This window comes from Dasypus novemcinctus, chromosome 3 (assembly GCF_030445035.2).
Source record: "Dasypus novemcinctus isolate mDasNov1 chromosome 3, mDasNov1.1.hap2, whole genome shotgun sequence".
Taxonomy (NCBI): domain Eukaryota; kingdom Metazoa; phylum Chordata; class Mammalia; order Cingulata; family Dasypodidae; genus Dasypus; species Dasypus novemcinctus.
This window is the reverse complement of record NC_080675.1, coordinates 42,322,078-42,337,992: the sequence shown is the minus strand read 5'-3', so window position 1 is coordinate 42,337,992 and position 15,915 is coordinate 42,322,078. Positions and strand designations below refer to the sequence as shown.

At 43.2% G+C, this 15,915-nt stretch overlaps 1 protein-coding gene across 3 annotated transcripts in view; it reads right to left on the bottom strand.

Moving 5' to 3' along the window:
• The window catches only part of ZFYVE26 (zinc finger FYVE-type containing 26), a 70,700-nt gene that overhangs the window by 13,293 nt on the left and 41,492 nt on the right, over positions 1–15,915 (bottom strand). For all 3 annotated transcript variants that reach the window (XR_011648317.1, XR_011648318.1, XM_058293227.2), the window contains exons 25-35: positions 15,471–15,647; positions 13,808–14,054; positions 12,965–13,063; positions 11,316–11,479; positions 10,218–10,354; positions 8,307–8,338; positions 7,221–7,351; positions 6,035–6,255; positions 2,905–3,052; positions 2,435–2,644; positions 1,718–1,936 (exon numbers count right to left, since the gene is read on the bottom strand). Coding sequence is in view for 1 of the 3 variants with exons in the window: in XM_058293227.2 (XP_058149210.1) it covers positions 1,718–1,936; positions 2,435–2,644; positions 2,905–3,052; positions 6,035–6,255; positions 7,221–7,351; positions 8,307–8,338; positions 10,218–10,354; positions 11,316–11,479; positions 12,965–13,063; positions 13,808–14,054; positions 15,471–15,647 (1,785 nt within the window). In the remaining 2 variants the exon portion in view is untranslated. The remainder of the gene's footprint in view (positions 1–1,717; positions 1,937–2,434; positions 2,645–2,904; positions 3,053–6,034; positions 6,256–7,220; positions 7,352–8,306; positions 8,339–10,217; positions 10,355–11,315; positions 11,480–12,964; positions 13,064–13,807; positions 14,055–15,470; positions 15,648–15,915) is intronic.

Here is a 15,915-nt window from a genome sequence, read left to right as displayed (position 1 = left end):
CCTGACTTTGCTCAACAAAAGCTCCAAAGAAATAATGTATATTTCAGTGGTGCCTTTGCCTCCAGAGGGAGGAGGGCACATATGTGTGCAGGAAAAGTGGAGCATGTTCTCCTTTGCTACTGGTGCTTCCTGGCCCTGTGGTAATAACTCTGAGTGGATGAGTACCTGAGTCAACAGCGGGACTCAGTTCCAGGGCAAATACGGAGGCAAATGAAACTCTGAGGCCAAGGAGGAAGAATTCTCTTCTTGCCTTTGGTCCCTGGGTCCTAATCCTCCCTTGATTCCACATACTTCCTTTCCCTCATCCTATCTACCCCTTCCTCTGACCTCCATTTCCACTCCATTTGCTTTCTCTACTAGCACACGTCCCATGATCACTCCCTTGACAGACCAGCTTTCTCCTTGATCCCTTCATTCTGATTGCCATGTTCAAGTACTCCTTCCCTACCACAAACCTACCAAAATACACAAGGAAATTTATACACCACGGTACACCCTGGGTATATACTGCTTGTTTGTTGCATATTATTTACAACTTTGCTTTTTACTGAAGCCCTTGGAAACTTATGATCATAAAAATCATTAATTTTATAAAGTCAATTACACCAGGATAAGGCAAATCTCTTTCCTAAAGATTACCAGCTCACCAAGCATATAGGGATCTGTCTAGGACATTACATTAAGTGTTTGACATAATGGTGTTCATAGATAAAAAAAAGAATATTTACTTTAAAAAAAGTCCTGTCAGCACTAATAACTCTAAAAGTAATTACCGCTAACACACAGGGAGAGTTTCCTATGAGGCACATGCTATTCTAAGCTAACAATATTAACTCATTTAATCTTAAACCCTATGAAATTAGCACTATAATTATTTACAGATGAGGTACATGAAGCCAAAAGAGGTTAGGCAGTGTGGGAAACAAAGGCATGTTGTTTCAGTGGAAGCAAGTTACTTCCTTGACTACCGAGTGATGCTGCCTCCATAGCGATACATGCAGGTCATAAATCTAGCAAGGTGATGTGTACGCTTAGATGGAACAAAGACTAGGTAGAACGGGACAACCTGTGCAACAAGATTTATGGGTATGTTTTCTCAACAATATAATAGAATATTGAAATTTTGAACCTTGATTTATAATCGTAGATTTTGATCCATTGTGTTACATGGGTTGGGGTAATGGAAATAGCTAGAATAGTTACTGGTTCTCACGATTGCTTGGAGTATATAAAGAAGCCCCTGAGATTAATAAACTTGTCTGATGAGCTTGAGGCTTCAGTGCTCTCAGATCCCCTGATTCCAATCTCTCTTTGTCTTTCATTCCCGATACCCTTTGGGTACATGACTCCGACAAGGCAGTTTGTCTAATGTCACACAAATAAAGTGTCTCAGTCCAGAGTCCAAGCTCTTTTTTTTTTTTTTTTTTAAAAGAGTCCAAGCTCTTAACTACGTGATTCTGCTATATGCCTTGGGAAAAGAGATAAAAATCATCATTGCCATTAGAAAGGTGATTTGGGAGCATGTTAAGACTTGTTGCACACCCACCGAGTAAGGACCGTGCAGATATAGTGCTTCATTTTGACCTGACTGCCAGAGACGATCCCACAGCCCAAGGTTGGGTTAAATTCCCACATCTGTTCCCTTACTCTGAGTGGTTCAAGCTAGGGAGGCAGAGCAGGCACTGGCCCCTGAGAGCTGTGTCTGCCTGTGTCCCACCTTGTTGAGGAGGTGCAGCAGGGCTTCTCGCAGGCAGCTGTGCCTCACGTAGAAGCTGATGATGGCCAGGTTGGTGCTATAGCTATGGAGGTAGAAGAGGCATTCTTGGTAGTAGGTGTTGTGCATGATCTTCCTCTCAGGAATCACCTCCAGAGAGAGGCTCTGGGTCCGAAGGGTAGTTTCCAGCTCCCTTAAGGTGGCAAAGTAATCATCATCTTGCTGACAGGGAAGGAGAGAGTGCAAGGGAAAAAGGGAACTCAATTGAGTACTCAGCAGTCACTGGAAATCACGCTTTCAAAGGTTATTTAATATTGTAGAAAAGTGCTAGCAATACAGTTTTAAGGGTGGAAAAACACAAGATACAAAATTTTATACACTGTAATACTGTATAACTGCAATTTCATTCAAAAACAAAATGGAGGACTTTCACTCAAACTTTAATACTAATTAAGTCTGGGTGTGGGATTATAGATGATTTTTACATTTTTTAAAATAGTTTTCTGTAGTTTCCTTTTTCAAAATTTGACTTTGCTTTACTTATTTAACCATATAGAGTTACTTACCTAACTGTGTGTTATAGGAAAAAAAAATACACACCTGGCAGCCTCTGAGCTAGACCTGACACTGCAAGCTCAGTTTAAGCTGGTCCTGCCCCCAGGTCAATACCGTTCCTGGGCCTCCCTCCCTGAGCGAGCAATCTGCTTGCTGTGCCCTTACCAAGGCTACGAAGGGCCTCACGGTGGTCTCCAGGTACTCAACCACATCCTGTACGAGTCTGGAGCCGTGACTCAGCTGATTGAGGTCAAAAGGAGGCTTAAGACAGCGGCTGAACTTCTCCCGTGCAGTGGTGAGGTCCCCAGCTTTGAGGCAGGCCATGCCCCAAGCATGCCACGCCCCTGTGGTATCAAGCCCAGTCTTTGTGGAGACCTGGAGGAAAAACTGTTCCTTTTAGTGACAGGTACCTACACCCAGGCTTGAGAGCTATCCCAAACCTATTCTATCCCCTTGCTGCCAACCACCTCTGCTCCCCGCACCTGTCATCATTTCCACACTGGGAAAACTGGGTTATGCCCTAGATACTTCCCCAGGGCCAAGGACATTGAGTGGGCAATACCTGTCTGAAAGGATAGGCAAAGAAACCTAACTAATTGTAATAGGGGAAGAGGTTAGTTTTATCTTTGCCTCACCTCGACACCCAGTTGGTAGTACTCAGCTTCCAAAAGCTGGTTCCTTAGCCTGGTTACTGCAGCTGGCTGCAAGATCTGATCCAGAGATGGCACATGGCGATAGGCAGCAGCAACCAAAATATTCAGTACGTCCACCTTGCTGATATAGCTACAGGGAGAAAAAAAGGCATGGAATGAGGCTCCACAGAGTCTTACTAGGAACAGTTGCTGCTTACAAGTTTTCTATTTCATTTTTGAGTGTGAAATGTGATAATGAGAACTGAGAGGCACGTGGCATATAAATGAAGAGTGAAGGCTCTGGAGTTAGCTACTTTGAATCCCGGCTCCATCACTTAGTAGCCCTATGACCCTGGGCAAGTTACTTAACCTTTCTGTGCCTCTGTGTACTCATCTGTAAAACAGATATAATAATAAGGAGTTTAAAGATAAAGTGAAATAAATCAAGTTAAAGGGCTTAGGATAGTGTCTGGAACTTTTTAGGCACCCATTGAACGTCAGCACTAATAGGTGCAGTGGGGATGCTCAGGTCTATTTGAGTTGGGGTCTTCACGCTGAGTGTTGGGGGCTCACAAATCACCCATTTGCTTTTGGTCCTTTTGAATCCTGCTTGTCTGGGGGGACCACAGAGGTGGTATCCACGGCCTGTCCTTCTGTTTCAGAAGTCACATCACCCCATCCCCTGGATGCTTTGCAGGGGCATCAGGCCCTTCCCTCAGATTGCAGTCTCTGGCACCTGGTGGTCTCTTCTTGGGCTGAGGTTGGGCCCTCCTTTCAGCTCACTAAGGTCACCTTCTTTGATCTTGCTCCTGACATCTGATGACTGCAAAACTCTTACAAAGGCAGAGAGCCCAGAGGGCTGTATCATTCTGTCCGATGGCTGCCAGAAACAAGCCTAGACCCTAGATTTCTGAATCTTATCTCATAATTCAGCAAAAGCCCTGTGGAATCTGACTTGTCCACTGATTCTCTGGAAAGGGATGATGTATACCAGTGATTATCAACCTAGTTGGGATGGGGTATGGGAGAGTACAGTGTGCAAAAGCAAATTCAGTATGATAATATATTCATACATTTGGAAAAAGAAAACATTTTAAATAGGTAGTATTATTTGTTAAAACTTTTTATTTACCTGTTTATTTATTTATTGCCTATCAGAAGATCTGAGTTAAAAACAGTAGAAAAACACTCTGTAAACCAGGTGTTGACTGATTTGCCCACCAGTGCACATGAGAGATGAGTCCATTCTCATTAGCGAACTGGCCACCAAGGCAACAATTCTCTACCAAGGGCCAGCCCTCCTGGGCACAGGCAGAACTGAATCCAGGGTGAGGGAGAAAGAATGTGCAATTTGAAATCTGTTGCAACTTGTCAGAGAAGCCTGTGACACCTTGGGTGGATGAGAATCCTACTGAAGTGAGGGCTTACTTAATATCTGTTGCACTCAACCTAAGGCAGGTATTTCCTCCATTTATTTTTTAAGGAAGGACAGGACTTGATGCTAAATTTGTTTTTTCCCCCAATCAGAGTATTTTTTTCTTTTCTTTTTTTTTTTTTTTGAGTTACTGAGGATTGAACCACGGACCTCATATGTGAGGAGCCGGCACTCAACCACTGAGTCACATTGGCTCCCCTAAATTGGTTTTTTCATTTGTTCGCTTGTTGTTTGCTTTTGGTTTTTTTTTGGAGGCACCAGGGGACCGAACCTGGGACCTCCCATGTGGGAAGCAGGCATCAACTGCTCGAAGCACATCCATTCCCTTTTTCTTTTAATAAATAGCTATTTATTGTATTTATATATTGATATTTGAGACTTTTTTGCTTATTATTTTTGCTTTGAAACTCTTTTCATGTTTGTTTTGTTTCCTATCTCTTGCTCTATGGAGTGTTTTCTGGTTGTTTGCCTTCCTCTCCTCCCTTTATGGTAGCTTGGTGGAATTTGAGTTTTCATAGCTATTTTAAAATCTTTACTTAAAAATAACAAAAATAATGAACATATTTGGAGTATACAGTATGTACTAGGCTCAATTCTTAGCCCTTTATGTGAATGATCTCATTTTATCCTCATGATAGCCCTATGAGACAAGTAGTATCATTCCATCTTTAGATGAGGAAACCGAGCCCCAGGGTTACAGAGCTACTACAACAAGTGGTGAACCCTGTGCTGTTTGGTAAGTCTGTGAACAAGTACTCTGAACAAGTGTCTGAGGCATTTTATGTTCCAAAAAAATTACACTCCCTGTTTCCAAATCTGGCTAGTCCTGAGAGCTAGAAACACACAGCATGATTCACACAGTTGGGTGGATAAACAGGGAATTTGGTGTTTTCATTGTCAAGTTAATAAACAGAGTCCAAGCAGGTTGTGCAGGACCATAAGGCCTAATCATACCTTTACCGTAGACACTTCTACTTTATGATTCATATTCCTACCTGTGACTCAGGGAGAGGCCAGTGCCCCGAGTGCTTTTAGAGATGTATGATCCAGAACTCCCTGAGGTCACAGTACGAATTTTGTCAAGATTAGGGTGGAATTTTGGTCAAGGTTAAGCATTGGATATCTGGGGGAACTCATTTTCTTTAAAGCTAAGAAGAGACTAAAAGTACTGCCCTAAATTGATTTTTATTTTTAAAAAAATTTTAAGTAGGTACTGGGAAATGAGCCCAGGACTCTCGTACATGGGAAGCAGGCGCTCCACCACTGAGCTACATCCACTCACCAATGAGAATTGGTTTTTCATTTGTTTGTTTGTTTGTTTGTTTTTAGGACATACCAGGGATCGAACCTGGGACCTTGTATATAGGAAGCAGGTGCTCAACCACTTGAGCTATATCTGCTCCCCACTAAATTGATTTTAATTAAAAATTAACCAGTTACAATATTTACTTTCCTCTTGACTAGGTATAGCTAGAGAAACTCTGCTTTGAGGATCCACTCTGGGAAAGAGAAGGACACAGGTGTCAAGGTAGAGTGAGGGGAGACCACTTGGGACCAGGTAACAGCATCAAACTGAGATACAAAACACATCAGCCTATCTCATCGGAGAGGATGGTGAGATGAAAAATCAAAGTGGAGTTGGAAGTAAAGCTGGGCAGAAATGATGACCATGTAAAAGTTGATACTAATTTAATATACCTGTCACAAAGAGCCAAGTCCTGGCTCCGGCCAGCCTTGACGAACATCATCTTAGCACTGAAAAGCAGCTGCTTCATGATGTCTGTGAGCAGCCCTGCATCCACCTCTGGGTTGGTGAGGCCCTGGGACAGCCTGCGACAGTGCTCAATCAGCTGGTGGCCACACGCAATGCTGTCCCGGTGCAGATTCAGGATGGCAATGCACAAGGAGGCGCTGGGGGCCTGGCAAGGGTGAAAGGACAGAGAAACATGCAATAAGCTCAGGAACCAGAAAACTCTTTACTTGATGTTGGGTGGCAGCAATTATTCCTCCCATTTCACAAAGCTTGAAAAACACTGCAGGAAGGAGCCCCAAATTCCATGGCCAAATAGAAGTGGGACAAAACAAATTTCAGTTGTTTTAAGTAGTGGTGCCAAAGCTCTGGCTGTGAGATTTGGTCATCTTACTGGGAAGAAGGTGGCTCTGTCCATGTGTCATCTACTTCTTGAGAATGTCCACCAGTTCCTTTTTCTAGTATAATGTTTCACTACTGCAGGCCATACTTATTGTTGGCTTGGACTATGACAGTCACTTCGCTCATCTGACAACCTGGAGTCTCTACTTCAAGTCACTGGATGTTGCTGCTAAATTAATTTTCCTGAAGTACACTACTTTATCATACTGTTTCTCTGCTCAGCAACCTTCCATAGGTCCCTGACATCTACCAAATATATATTTCTTACCCCAGAATTTAAGACCCTATACATAAAGCTCTTTTCAGCCCCATTTTTTACCACTTTTCTATCAACTTCCTATATTCTCTCCAAATTGAACAACTTATTCTCCAATCATGCTGTGATTTTTTTTTTGACACTGCTTTTGCTCAGATGCTTTAGTGCTGCACTCTTTGTCCTTGCCCTGTCACAACCCCTCTCATAATGCCCAAATCTCTGTCAAAATCCTACCACTCTTCCAAGGCTCGTCTTAAGTGTGATCACTTCACGCAGCCTTTTCTGATCTCTGAATTTCCATGGTACTCTCCTGTATTGCACAATTCTTCTCATTTCCTGCCTTACTCTGCTTTATTTGCCTTCGATTCATCGTAGGCAAGCGAAGGCCAAGTTGTGTTCACCTATCTCTGCATTTCCTGACATACTACCATACAGCATAAAGCCACTCAATTAACTAGACATTTTACTGCTTTTACCTGCTCATAGTAAAATTCACTCCGGACCAGTTCATTTTCCTCCTCATTCAGATCCAAAGTCCATTCCAGCTCAGCTGCTTTGGGGACTCTCACCACAGCTGAGTATGGGGGACTTTCACTCTTGGGGCTGTCTGGGGATGAGAAGAGAAATGCCATTCATCTGTCACTTGCTGGCCAGGAATCTGGTCTAATCCAGTCCAGCAAGCTGGTGTGAGTTGCAAGCAGATACTTGCCTGCTATTTTAGGGCCCTTTCTTTCTCCTTGATCCCTCCCTCTGTTTCCTTTAGGAGACCATATTGGGCACCTCAAACATTCTTATCCAGGCATAGACCTGGAATGAGTGTTATAGTGTTTGTCACACCCTGGTGCTTCACATGAGAAACCCTGGAAGGAATGTTTCTCAAATGGAGGGTTGAGCAAAAAATAAACTATTAAAAGTTAAGGACCATATTCTTTGGTTGTTGGCTAATGGGCCATTGTGATAGTTTTTTGTTTGTTTGTTTTTTAAAGACATTTTATTTCTCTCTCCTTCCCCCCATTGTCTGCTTTCTGTGTCCATTCGCTCTGTGTTCTCCTGCATCCACTTGTATTATCAGGCAGCACTAGGAAACTGTCTCTCTCTCTCTCTTTTTTTTTTTTTGCGTCATCTTGCTGCATCAGCTCTCTGTGTATGTGGCACCACTCCTGCATAGGCTGCGCTTTTTTCACGCAGGGTGGTTCTTCTTGCAGGGCACACTCCTTGTACGTGGGGCTCCCCTATGCGGGGGCACCCGAGTGGCATGGCACTTCTTGCACGTGACAGCACTGTGTGTGGGTCAGCTTACCACACAGGTCAGGAGGCCCTGGGTATAGAACCCTGGACCCTCTATATGGTAGGTGGATGCTCTATCAGTTGAGCCATGTCTGCTTCCCTGTGATAGGATAAAGTGATGTATTTTAGGGGAGACAGGGTGAGAAAAGTGCCAAGATTTTCTTTGGCAAACACACTGAGTTGAGTTGCCATCGGGTGTACCATTTGCAGCTGACACTCTGAAGATAGCACCGACTTGAGGATTTAAAGTTACAGAGAATATAATTCAGCCTTACCTTCTGATTGTCCTAGACTCTCCTCTGGCATCCTGGAAACAGAGAGTGAGAAATTAAACGCCTGAATCACTCCTCCTCCTGTTTGTATTTTGGCTTAGGGTATAGCTTTGACATTTACTCTGTTACCCAAGTGAGATATCAGTGAAGCATCACAGACTTTTCTTTCCCTCACCTGTCACCACCAATCACTCACCAGGTCTTGTCCATTCCATCTTCTAAACACCCTTCCAAATGTCCCCATCTCTCAGTGAGGGTCTTATCATTTATTGCTAGAGTCTTTGCAATATTTCCACTTGGTCTCCCTAATTCTTTCAACCTATTTTCTACTTTGCAGCTATAGCAAGTTTTCTACAATGCAAAACTGGTCATTGTAAGTTCCTGCTTGAAATTCTCCAGTAGCTCCTCCATTTAAAAATCCTATATTCCCAGTTCAGCAGATAAAGCTCTTTATGACCTGGCCTGGCTACCTCTCAAGGCCGTCCCACTACCCATCACCTCTGCTTCAGATATTTAAGTCCCTTCTTCTCTGACCCTGGCCCTGGTCATTATTAGATGGTGCCACCAAGCACTAAGTTCTGATGCTACAAGCCAGAACCCAAGTCTATCACCTGTACCAGCAGCTTGCTGGTCAGCCCCAGCACATGCCACCAAAGAGCAAGCCTGGAGCCTCCGTGCCAGTGGCTACGTCCTCCCTGCTCAGCTGCCAGCCACTAAGTTTAGGGTATGCCAGCTAGAACCTTAGCCCATTACCTACCCATTTAGTTTCTCATATGATTCACATTTTCTCCTACCTCTAACTTTGCAGTTATTACTCTCACTTCTTGCATGCTTTTTTGTCTTCTTTTCCTACTAATTCCCCACCCTCTAAGGCTCAGATCAGGTGCCACCACCTCTAGGCAACCCTCCCACCTCTCCCAGGCTAAGCCATGCACGTCTCTATCACTGAACTTATCTACCTGACTTGTGGTCTGTTTGTTGGCTGTCTTCCCACTAAAATGGGAGCTACCTGAGAGCAAAGTGATTATTGGTGAGTGATTGTTGAATGAAAGAATCCCTATTAATACTAACTGCTCATTTTAAATCTCAGCAGTGTGATGTATGGGTAATCCCCATGCCCCACAATAGAAATTGGAGAACAAGCAAGGCATGCCTTCCTGTGATATTAGTAATCATTGTGGTACATAATAACAAAAATGTCCATACTAAAATGAACACAAAAATGCTATTGAGCACAATGTAAAATCTATTTAAATCTTTCAGAAAAACATGGAGAATTCAATGCAATTTTCCTTTTAAGTACCTTCTTTGGACCACATTTCTAGATGCACTAGAAGTCGTGGCTCGCCTTCCTTTGCTGCTAGAAGTTGTGGGAAAAAACTGAATTGCATTGAGCCAGCACACAGTCTTGATCATTTTTGCCAGAGGGTTCTGCAATCTGTCACCAGGTAAACTTTGTGTAGATCACAAGTCAGGTTGACTGGCCAGACTGCAGTTGGTGCAAGTGATGCCCAAACATTCAGCGGGAACTAATGTGTCCCACTGAGCTGAGCTGGGACCAATGAAACAAGACTGGCTGGAAAACAGGTGAGGTTGTTGGCAAACTAGATCTACAGCCTGAAACAGGGGAAGGGCTGAAGAATTAAGTGTCCTGACCTCAGAAAGAACAGGTAAGAGCCTTGAACACCTTTCTCTCACCCCTACTTCCTCTCTTAAAAGTTTCTCTGACCAAGGTCATTCTACAAACATTTCACTGTAGAGCTAATGACATTTCAGTATGAATATATTAAATTAGGAGGTTTCATAATTATCCTAGATTTGAAAGGCTCTCCCCAGTGAGGCTCCCAGAAGCATAAGGACCTGTGGGAGGGTGCAGCATCAGTAACAGCAGCAGCTGCACTGCAGGACACTCACTCTTTGTTGTAGAAACTATAGCACTGGTCACACACACGGGCGGGGTTCTCTCTGCAGCCTTCCACTGCCATTTTCTTAGTGGAGCAGGAACTGCACACTAGCCGGCCACAGCGGCGACAGTGATGACGCCTGTTAAACTGAGGAGTGATGCCAGGAGGAGAAGGAAGAGTGAGGAAGAGAGGGTGAGTCTGTAGGAACTGTGAATAAATCTGTCATTAGCCTCTCCTTACTTGGCATTAGCCACTTGTGGCTTATTGTGCAACCAGAAAATACAAGATGTTTGGGACTCTAATGAAAAAGAACACAACAGTTCTTGTCCTCAAGAAGCTGACATTTTAAGATCTCTCTCAGCAGATGACAATAGCTCCTGGAAGAAGTTCTACCTATCTAAAGCAACACATGAAGAGACAACAAAAAGGAGAGGGGAATAAGAGACTTTTTCAGCCAGTGAGGATCACATTTCTATATGATATTGATGAGGATGATGAAAGAGTGTTTTTTTGCAAAATGCTTTTATAAGACCTGCCACATTTCATTATATGCATCCTGCGGGGTTGATAGAAGCATTATACCTCCTTTACAGATGAGGAGGAAAGAGACACAGAGAAATTACAACAGTTCCTTAAGCCAAATAATATATCATCTCTAGTTTATAAGTGAGGGTTTGAGATGAAAAAGTTTAGCATGACATTGCTAGGAAGAGGCAGAGGCAGGATTTGAACTCAGGTCTGCCTCCAAAGCCCCAGTGTATAACCCCTACCATACCACCTGTCTTAGCATGAAAAATGTGGGAGCTAGAAACAAGATCTCCTGATGCTTGGTGACTCCTCCTGCTATAACACACTGCCTCTTTTTAGTTATTTCATGAAACTGGTAAAGATTTTAGAATTTGAGGTACTTCAGAGTGTCAACCACCTGTCAGAATCTAGAAAATACATTCTGGTTAGATTGAAGGTAAACCCCTAGTCTTAGGTTTGGTAGTTCCTCTGAACATATCAATATTCTCTTGGGACAGAAGGTGACTAGAACTCAGTCTCATGAGTAAGAGTTTTCCTTTAATTTCTTCTGCAGGTGAAGCTGAAGACAGACACTGCTTACCATGCTGAAATGCTCCCTGCAGCAGACCATGCAGATGTTCTCTGTCTCATCAGGTACCCACTGGTGCCTGGCAGGAGGTGTTGCTGGGGGCACAAATTCCAGTGGGGGCTGATTCTGTGGTAAACTCCTCTCTCTTGAGCTTGGGGAATGCACAATGGAGATACCTGGGGGTCAGAGCCAGAGGTAGTAGTAAAAACTGATCAATATTCCAAGTAATGAATGAAGAAGGAATAACAGAGTCAGAACTATTACCATTTTGCAAACCCTTACTGAAACACTGGATTTGGTGACTGATCAATGGCTGTTTGCATCACAAAAGGTGAGACAAATGGACACTGAATCTCTCCTAAAGGAAGTACACACTACCACCTATAAGATATGCCTATCAAAAATATCAAGCCTGAACCAAATCAAACCTCCAGCTTGAACTACTGGTTTACTGGGACTACAAAGACTGGAGACTCGGATTGCCATAGGGAGGTAATCAGGAAAATCCAGGATGTGGGAAGCTCTGTAGGACAAATGACCCAGTTTCCTCAACAAATAAAAAAGAATGGGGAACCAATTGCTAACGAGGGACTTAAGAGATATTTCAGCCAAATGCAATGTATGGATATTATTTAGATCTTGATCCTGGATAAACCAACTGTAAAAAGATCTTTATGAGAAAACTGGGGAAAAATGAATACTGACTGGATATTCTGTAATAATAAGGAATCATTGTTAAATTTTTAAAAAATTTATAATTGTTTTTAGGTATGATAATGGTGTTATGGTTTTGTTTCTATGAGTCATCTTTTAGAGATATATACTAAAATATTTATAGGTGAAATGATATGATGACTACAATTTACTTCAAAATAACCCAGTGAAGGATGAGGGTAGAGATGAAAAAAGAATATAGTCAACATGAGATGATAATTTTTATAGCCAGGTGAGTGAGGCTTCATTACACCATTCTATTTTTGTGTGTTGGAAATTTGCCATGATAAAAAGCTAAAAAACAACTTTAACAACCCAAACAAACAAAGACAAAACCAAGCAGCTCAGGCTGTCTTATGCAGATGCATGAAGCTGCTCATAAGGCTGAGCCTTCCCCTCAGATCTGCTGGTAATCCAAGAAGCAATGGCTGTTTCTCGAAAAAACAAAAAACAAAAAACAAAAAAACAAAAAAGGCCATGACATGTCACAGTCTTTGATTTATGGTATCTAAGGAGATTTCTTGCCACCTAGCAAAGCTGGCAGGTCACAGAAAAGGAGAACTGAGAAGCAAAGCGACTCTTTGCTGTACTCAGATGAAAGGCTGCAGATCCAGGGAGAGCCTTGCTCTGGCATCCTGCTCTCCTGACTGTTTGGCAAAACAAACACTTGCTAGGCACCTCTTAAGTATAGCCATGGTGTGAGGGGCTGGAGGCTGGGGGTGAGAAGACAAGGCTGAGGCCCTCTAGGAGCATGCACCCTGAGTGGATGACAAAGGACAAAGGAGCCACGACGAGCATGAGGATTAAATGTGCTTGGAATGGAATGAACCATGAAATGACAACAAGAATGACAAAACTGGAGATGATAAAAGAAGCAAAATAATTAGAAAGTCAGAATGAGGCCATATTGAACTACAAAATGGGTAAGTTTCAGAACCTGTGCTTACCAGGAGGAGCAGCAGAAGAGAACTCTGCTGATGGTGATCTAGACAAGGTCTCAGGCTCTGAAATCTGACTGACAGTTTCCTGGAGGTGAATCACAGGATCTGTAAAGAGGGAAAACACTGACAAAATACTGTTCTACCATAGGCATCTTTATTCACTGTGCCAGGCATTTCGTTCAAAGCCCTGTTGCCTTCGCTGATTAGCAATCAATGATTCTGCTGGGTATAAAGAGTTTGGCAAAATTAAGCCAGTAGCATCCATGTTTCCTAAACTCTTTGTAAAACAAACCACGTTTAGGCACATGAGATAATGAAGCAGACAGAAGGATTTTGCAAAATAAATCTAAAAAATGTCCAGAGGGAAGACATTTAAATGTTACCCCAGGAAGGTAGAGTATAAGAAAATAGAGTTGGCTGGGAACATCAGCCCATATTTATTTCATATTCTTCATTCTAGAAGAAGCTGAGTCAGCTCACATACAAGTGATATCTGAGGTGACCCTGGGAAGCAAGCATACTCTTAATATAAAATGATGGCACTTAAGAACCCACTACTTTGAGGTCAGAAGGAGACCATTTCCAGCATATTCTGTTTCCCAAATATTTGTTATTAAGCACACAGTGGTTATCTATCACCCTTTAATTCTGGTTAGCCTGTACTTCCCCTAAGACCAAGATTTCTCCTATATAATAAAGAGCTCTCTTTCCTGAAGTCACTCCCTTCACTCTCAATCAATTCAAAATGATAAAAGAAGGAAATTAAAACTTAGAATGTAAGATGGAAATCCTTCCCTGATGTGAATCCCCATACAGGATGTAAGGAAAAGAGGTTTTGTTGGCAGTTACCTGATCGTTTCTCCCTCAGAGGGTATGGGAAATCGAGGGCTTTCCCAGCATATCTGGAAAGCAGCAAGTCAACCTCGTCCATGTTGAAGCCAATCTCCTGCCTGGCCAGCAGCTGGTGCAGAGTCTGCACAGCCACAGTGGCCCAATCCACTTGCATATTCATAAGCAGTTGCTCCAGCATGAGCAGGGGGTTAGAGGACAAGTGGGAATAGCTGGTCCGGTGCTGCTCAGGCAGGGACAGCAGAACCTGTTTGTGGGATAGATCTACAGAGTCAAGAAAATAGTACACACATTTCAGAAAGAAACCTAAGATTCTTACTGGGGAGGGGTGCCAGAGACCAACAGGTACATAGCCAACTACTGAAACTGGCCAGTAGCTTTTAGAAAACATGGCTAAACTCTTATCTAGATCTTCCAGGTGGTAATGAAAAAGTACTCCAAGTACTGGCACCTAGACAAGGGGTTGGTAAACTTTTTCTGTAAAGGGTCAGAGAGTAAATATTTTAGGCTTTGCAAACCATACAGTCTCTGTCACAACTATTCAGCCGTGCCAGTGTGGCATGAAAGCAGCCACAGACAATAAATGAATGGGCATGACTGTGTTCCCATAATACTTGGTTTACAAAAGAAGTCTAAGGACTGGATTTGGCCCATAGGCTACAGTTTGCTGACACCTGGTCTAGATCCTCTTCATGTGGTTAAGCTCGGCCTGACCTGTAACTTAATGCCCCCATTTTGTCCAAGTGAGGCTTTACTTAGAATGAGCAATACAAGGTGATGCCAGTGGACTGCCTAAACTTGACACGTGTAGTGACCTACAAGTAAATGATGAGTTTAAACTCCTTTTAGAGGTCATTAAGATTATACTGAAATATGTTCACTGGCTCTGCTATTGCCAATAACTGTTCTCCAGGATTCCCCCACTTAAGTACAGTGCATCAAAAAGCAGGGAAAAAAAGGTGTGTCTTTAGGAACATTTTATGTAGCTTAAGTCTTAGCAAGTGGGGCAGTGATTATATTCAGGCTGCTTCCAGTACTGTTCTATATGTGGAGCAGTGTATATGACTGCCAGTCAGAATGAGAGTGCCAGAGGGCCCCATCTCTCCCCAAATTCTCCTTCACTGGATTACTTTTTCTAGATTGTAATTCCTTATATTAGTGTCCCCAAGGTTAGACATCAAAGGTAAGGACCTATTACCTCATCTAATTAGCACAGACTAGTTTATTAAGCAGTAGATTTTTAATTCTCACATCAGAATCCCTTTGGAAGATAGCCAGGCTCCCACCCAAGAGATTCAGTTTTAACTGATCTGGGTAGAGGTCAACTACTGGTGTTTTTGAAAAGTCAAGGTGACTCTGAAATGTAGCCGGAATTGAGATGCACTGGTCTAGCAAAGGCCTTGGGAAGCATAAAGAGAACTTAAAGGTATCAGGTAAAATTCACTTTGGAGGCAGGGCAGGAAGAAATTGACAGTTCCTAGGGGGACTCAACTAGTATATGGTGGGCTCCTAGGGGCACGATTTTACATAGCATAGGAGTACCAGGCCAAGGATGACAGGGGCCTGGAATGAGAGCTGTCAAAAGGGCAAGTTCTGAAGGGCAAGTTCTGAACTGGGCCCATTGTCTCTCTCTCAGGTACACGTCCCCTCTTTTCCTCCTTACCTTGGATCCCACGTACAGTGCCTGGATTTCATGGTGCCGGGCAGCAGTCAGTTCTCCATAGAAGTGGGTGGTGAGGTAGTTGGCCAAGAAGTGAGAAGTGGCCAGGCTAGGGTGCTGGTCGAGAGACTGCTCTGTGACTTCAAGGCACATGGTGGGGTCGGGCATTCTTTGCAGGAGCTGTTGCAGGAGGAGAGGAGAGGAGGAAGGTGAGGCTTGCAGAAGAACCCCTAGGAGGGCTTTGTTTGGTTTGAGAAAGAAACATTTAAGTTTATTCACTTGGGACTAATCCCGTCTCTGTACCCTTTTTTTTCGCTCTGGTAGTTTCAAAAATGTACCATGGATTTGATAGGGCCAGAGTTCAGCAGAATCCTGGACCCAGGTGCCTACCTGGAACCTTAAGCTGGTCTAGGCACCTTGTACTCAAGAGGACTATAACCGGCTCCTG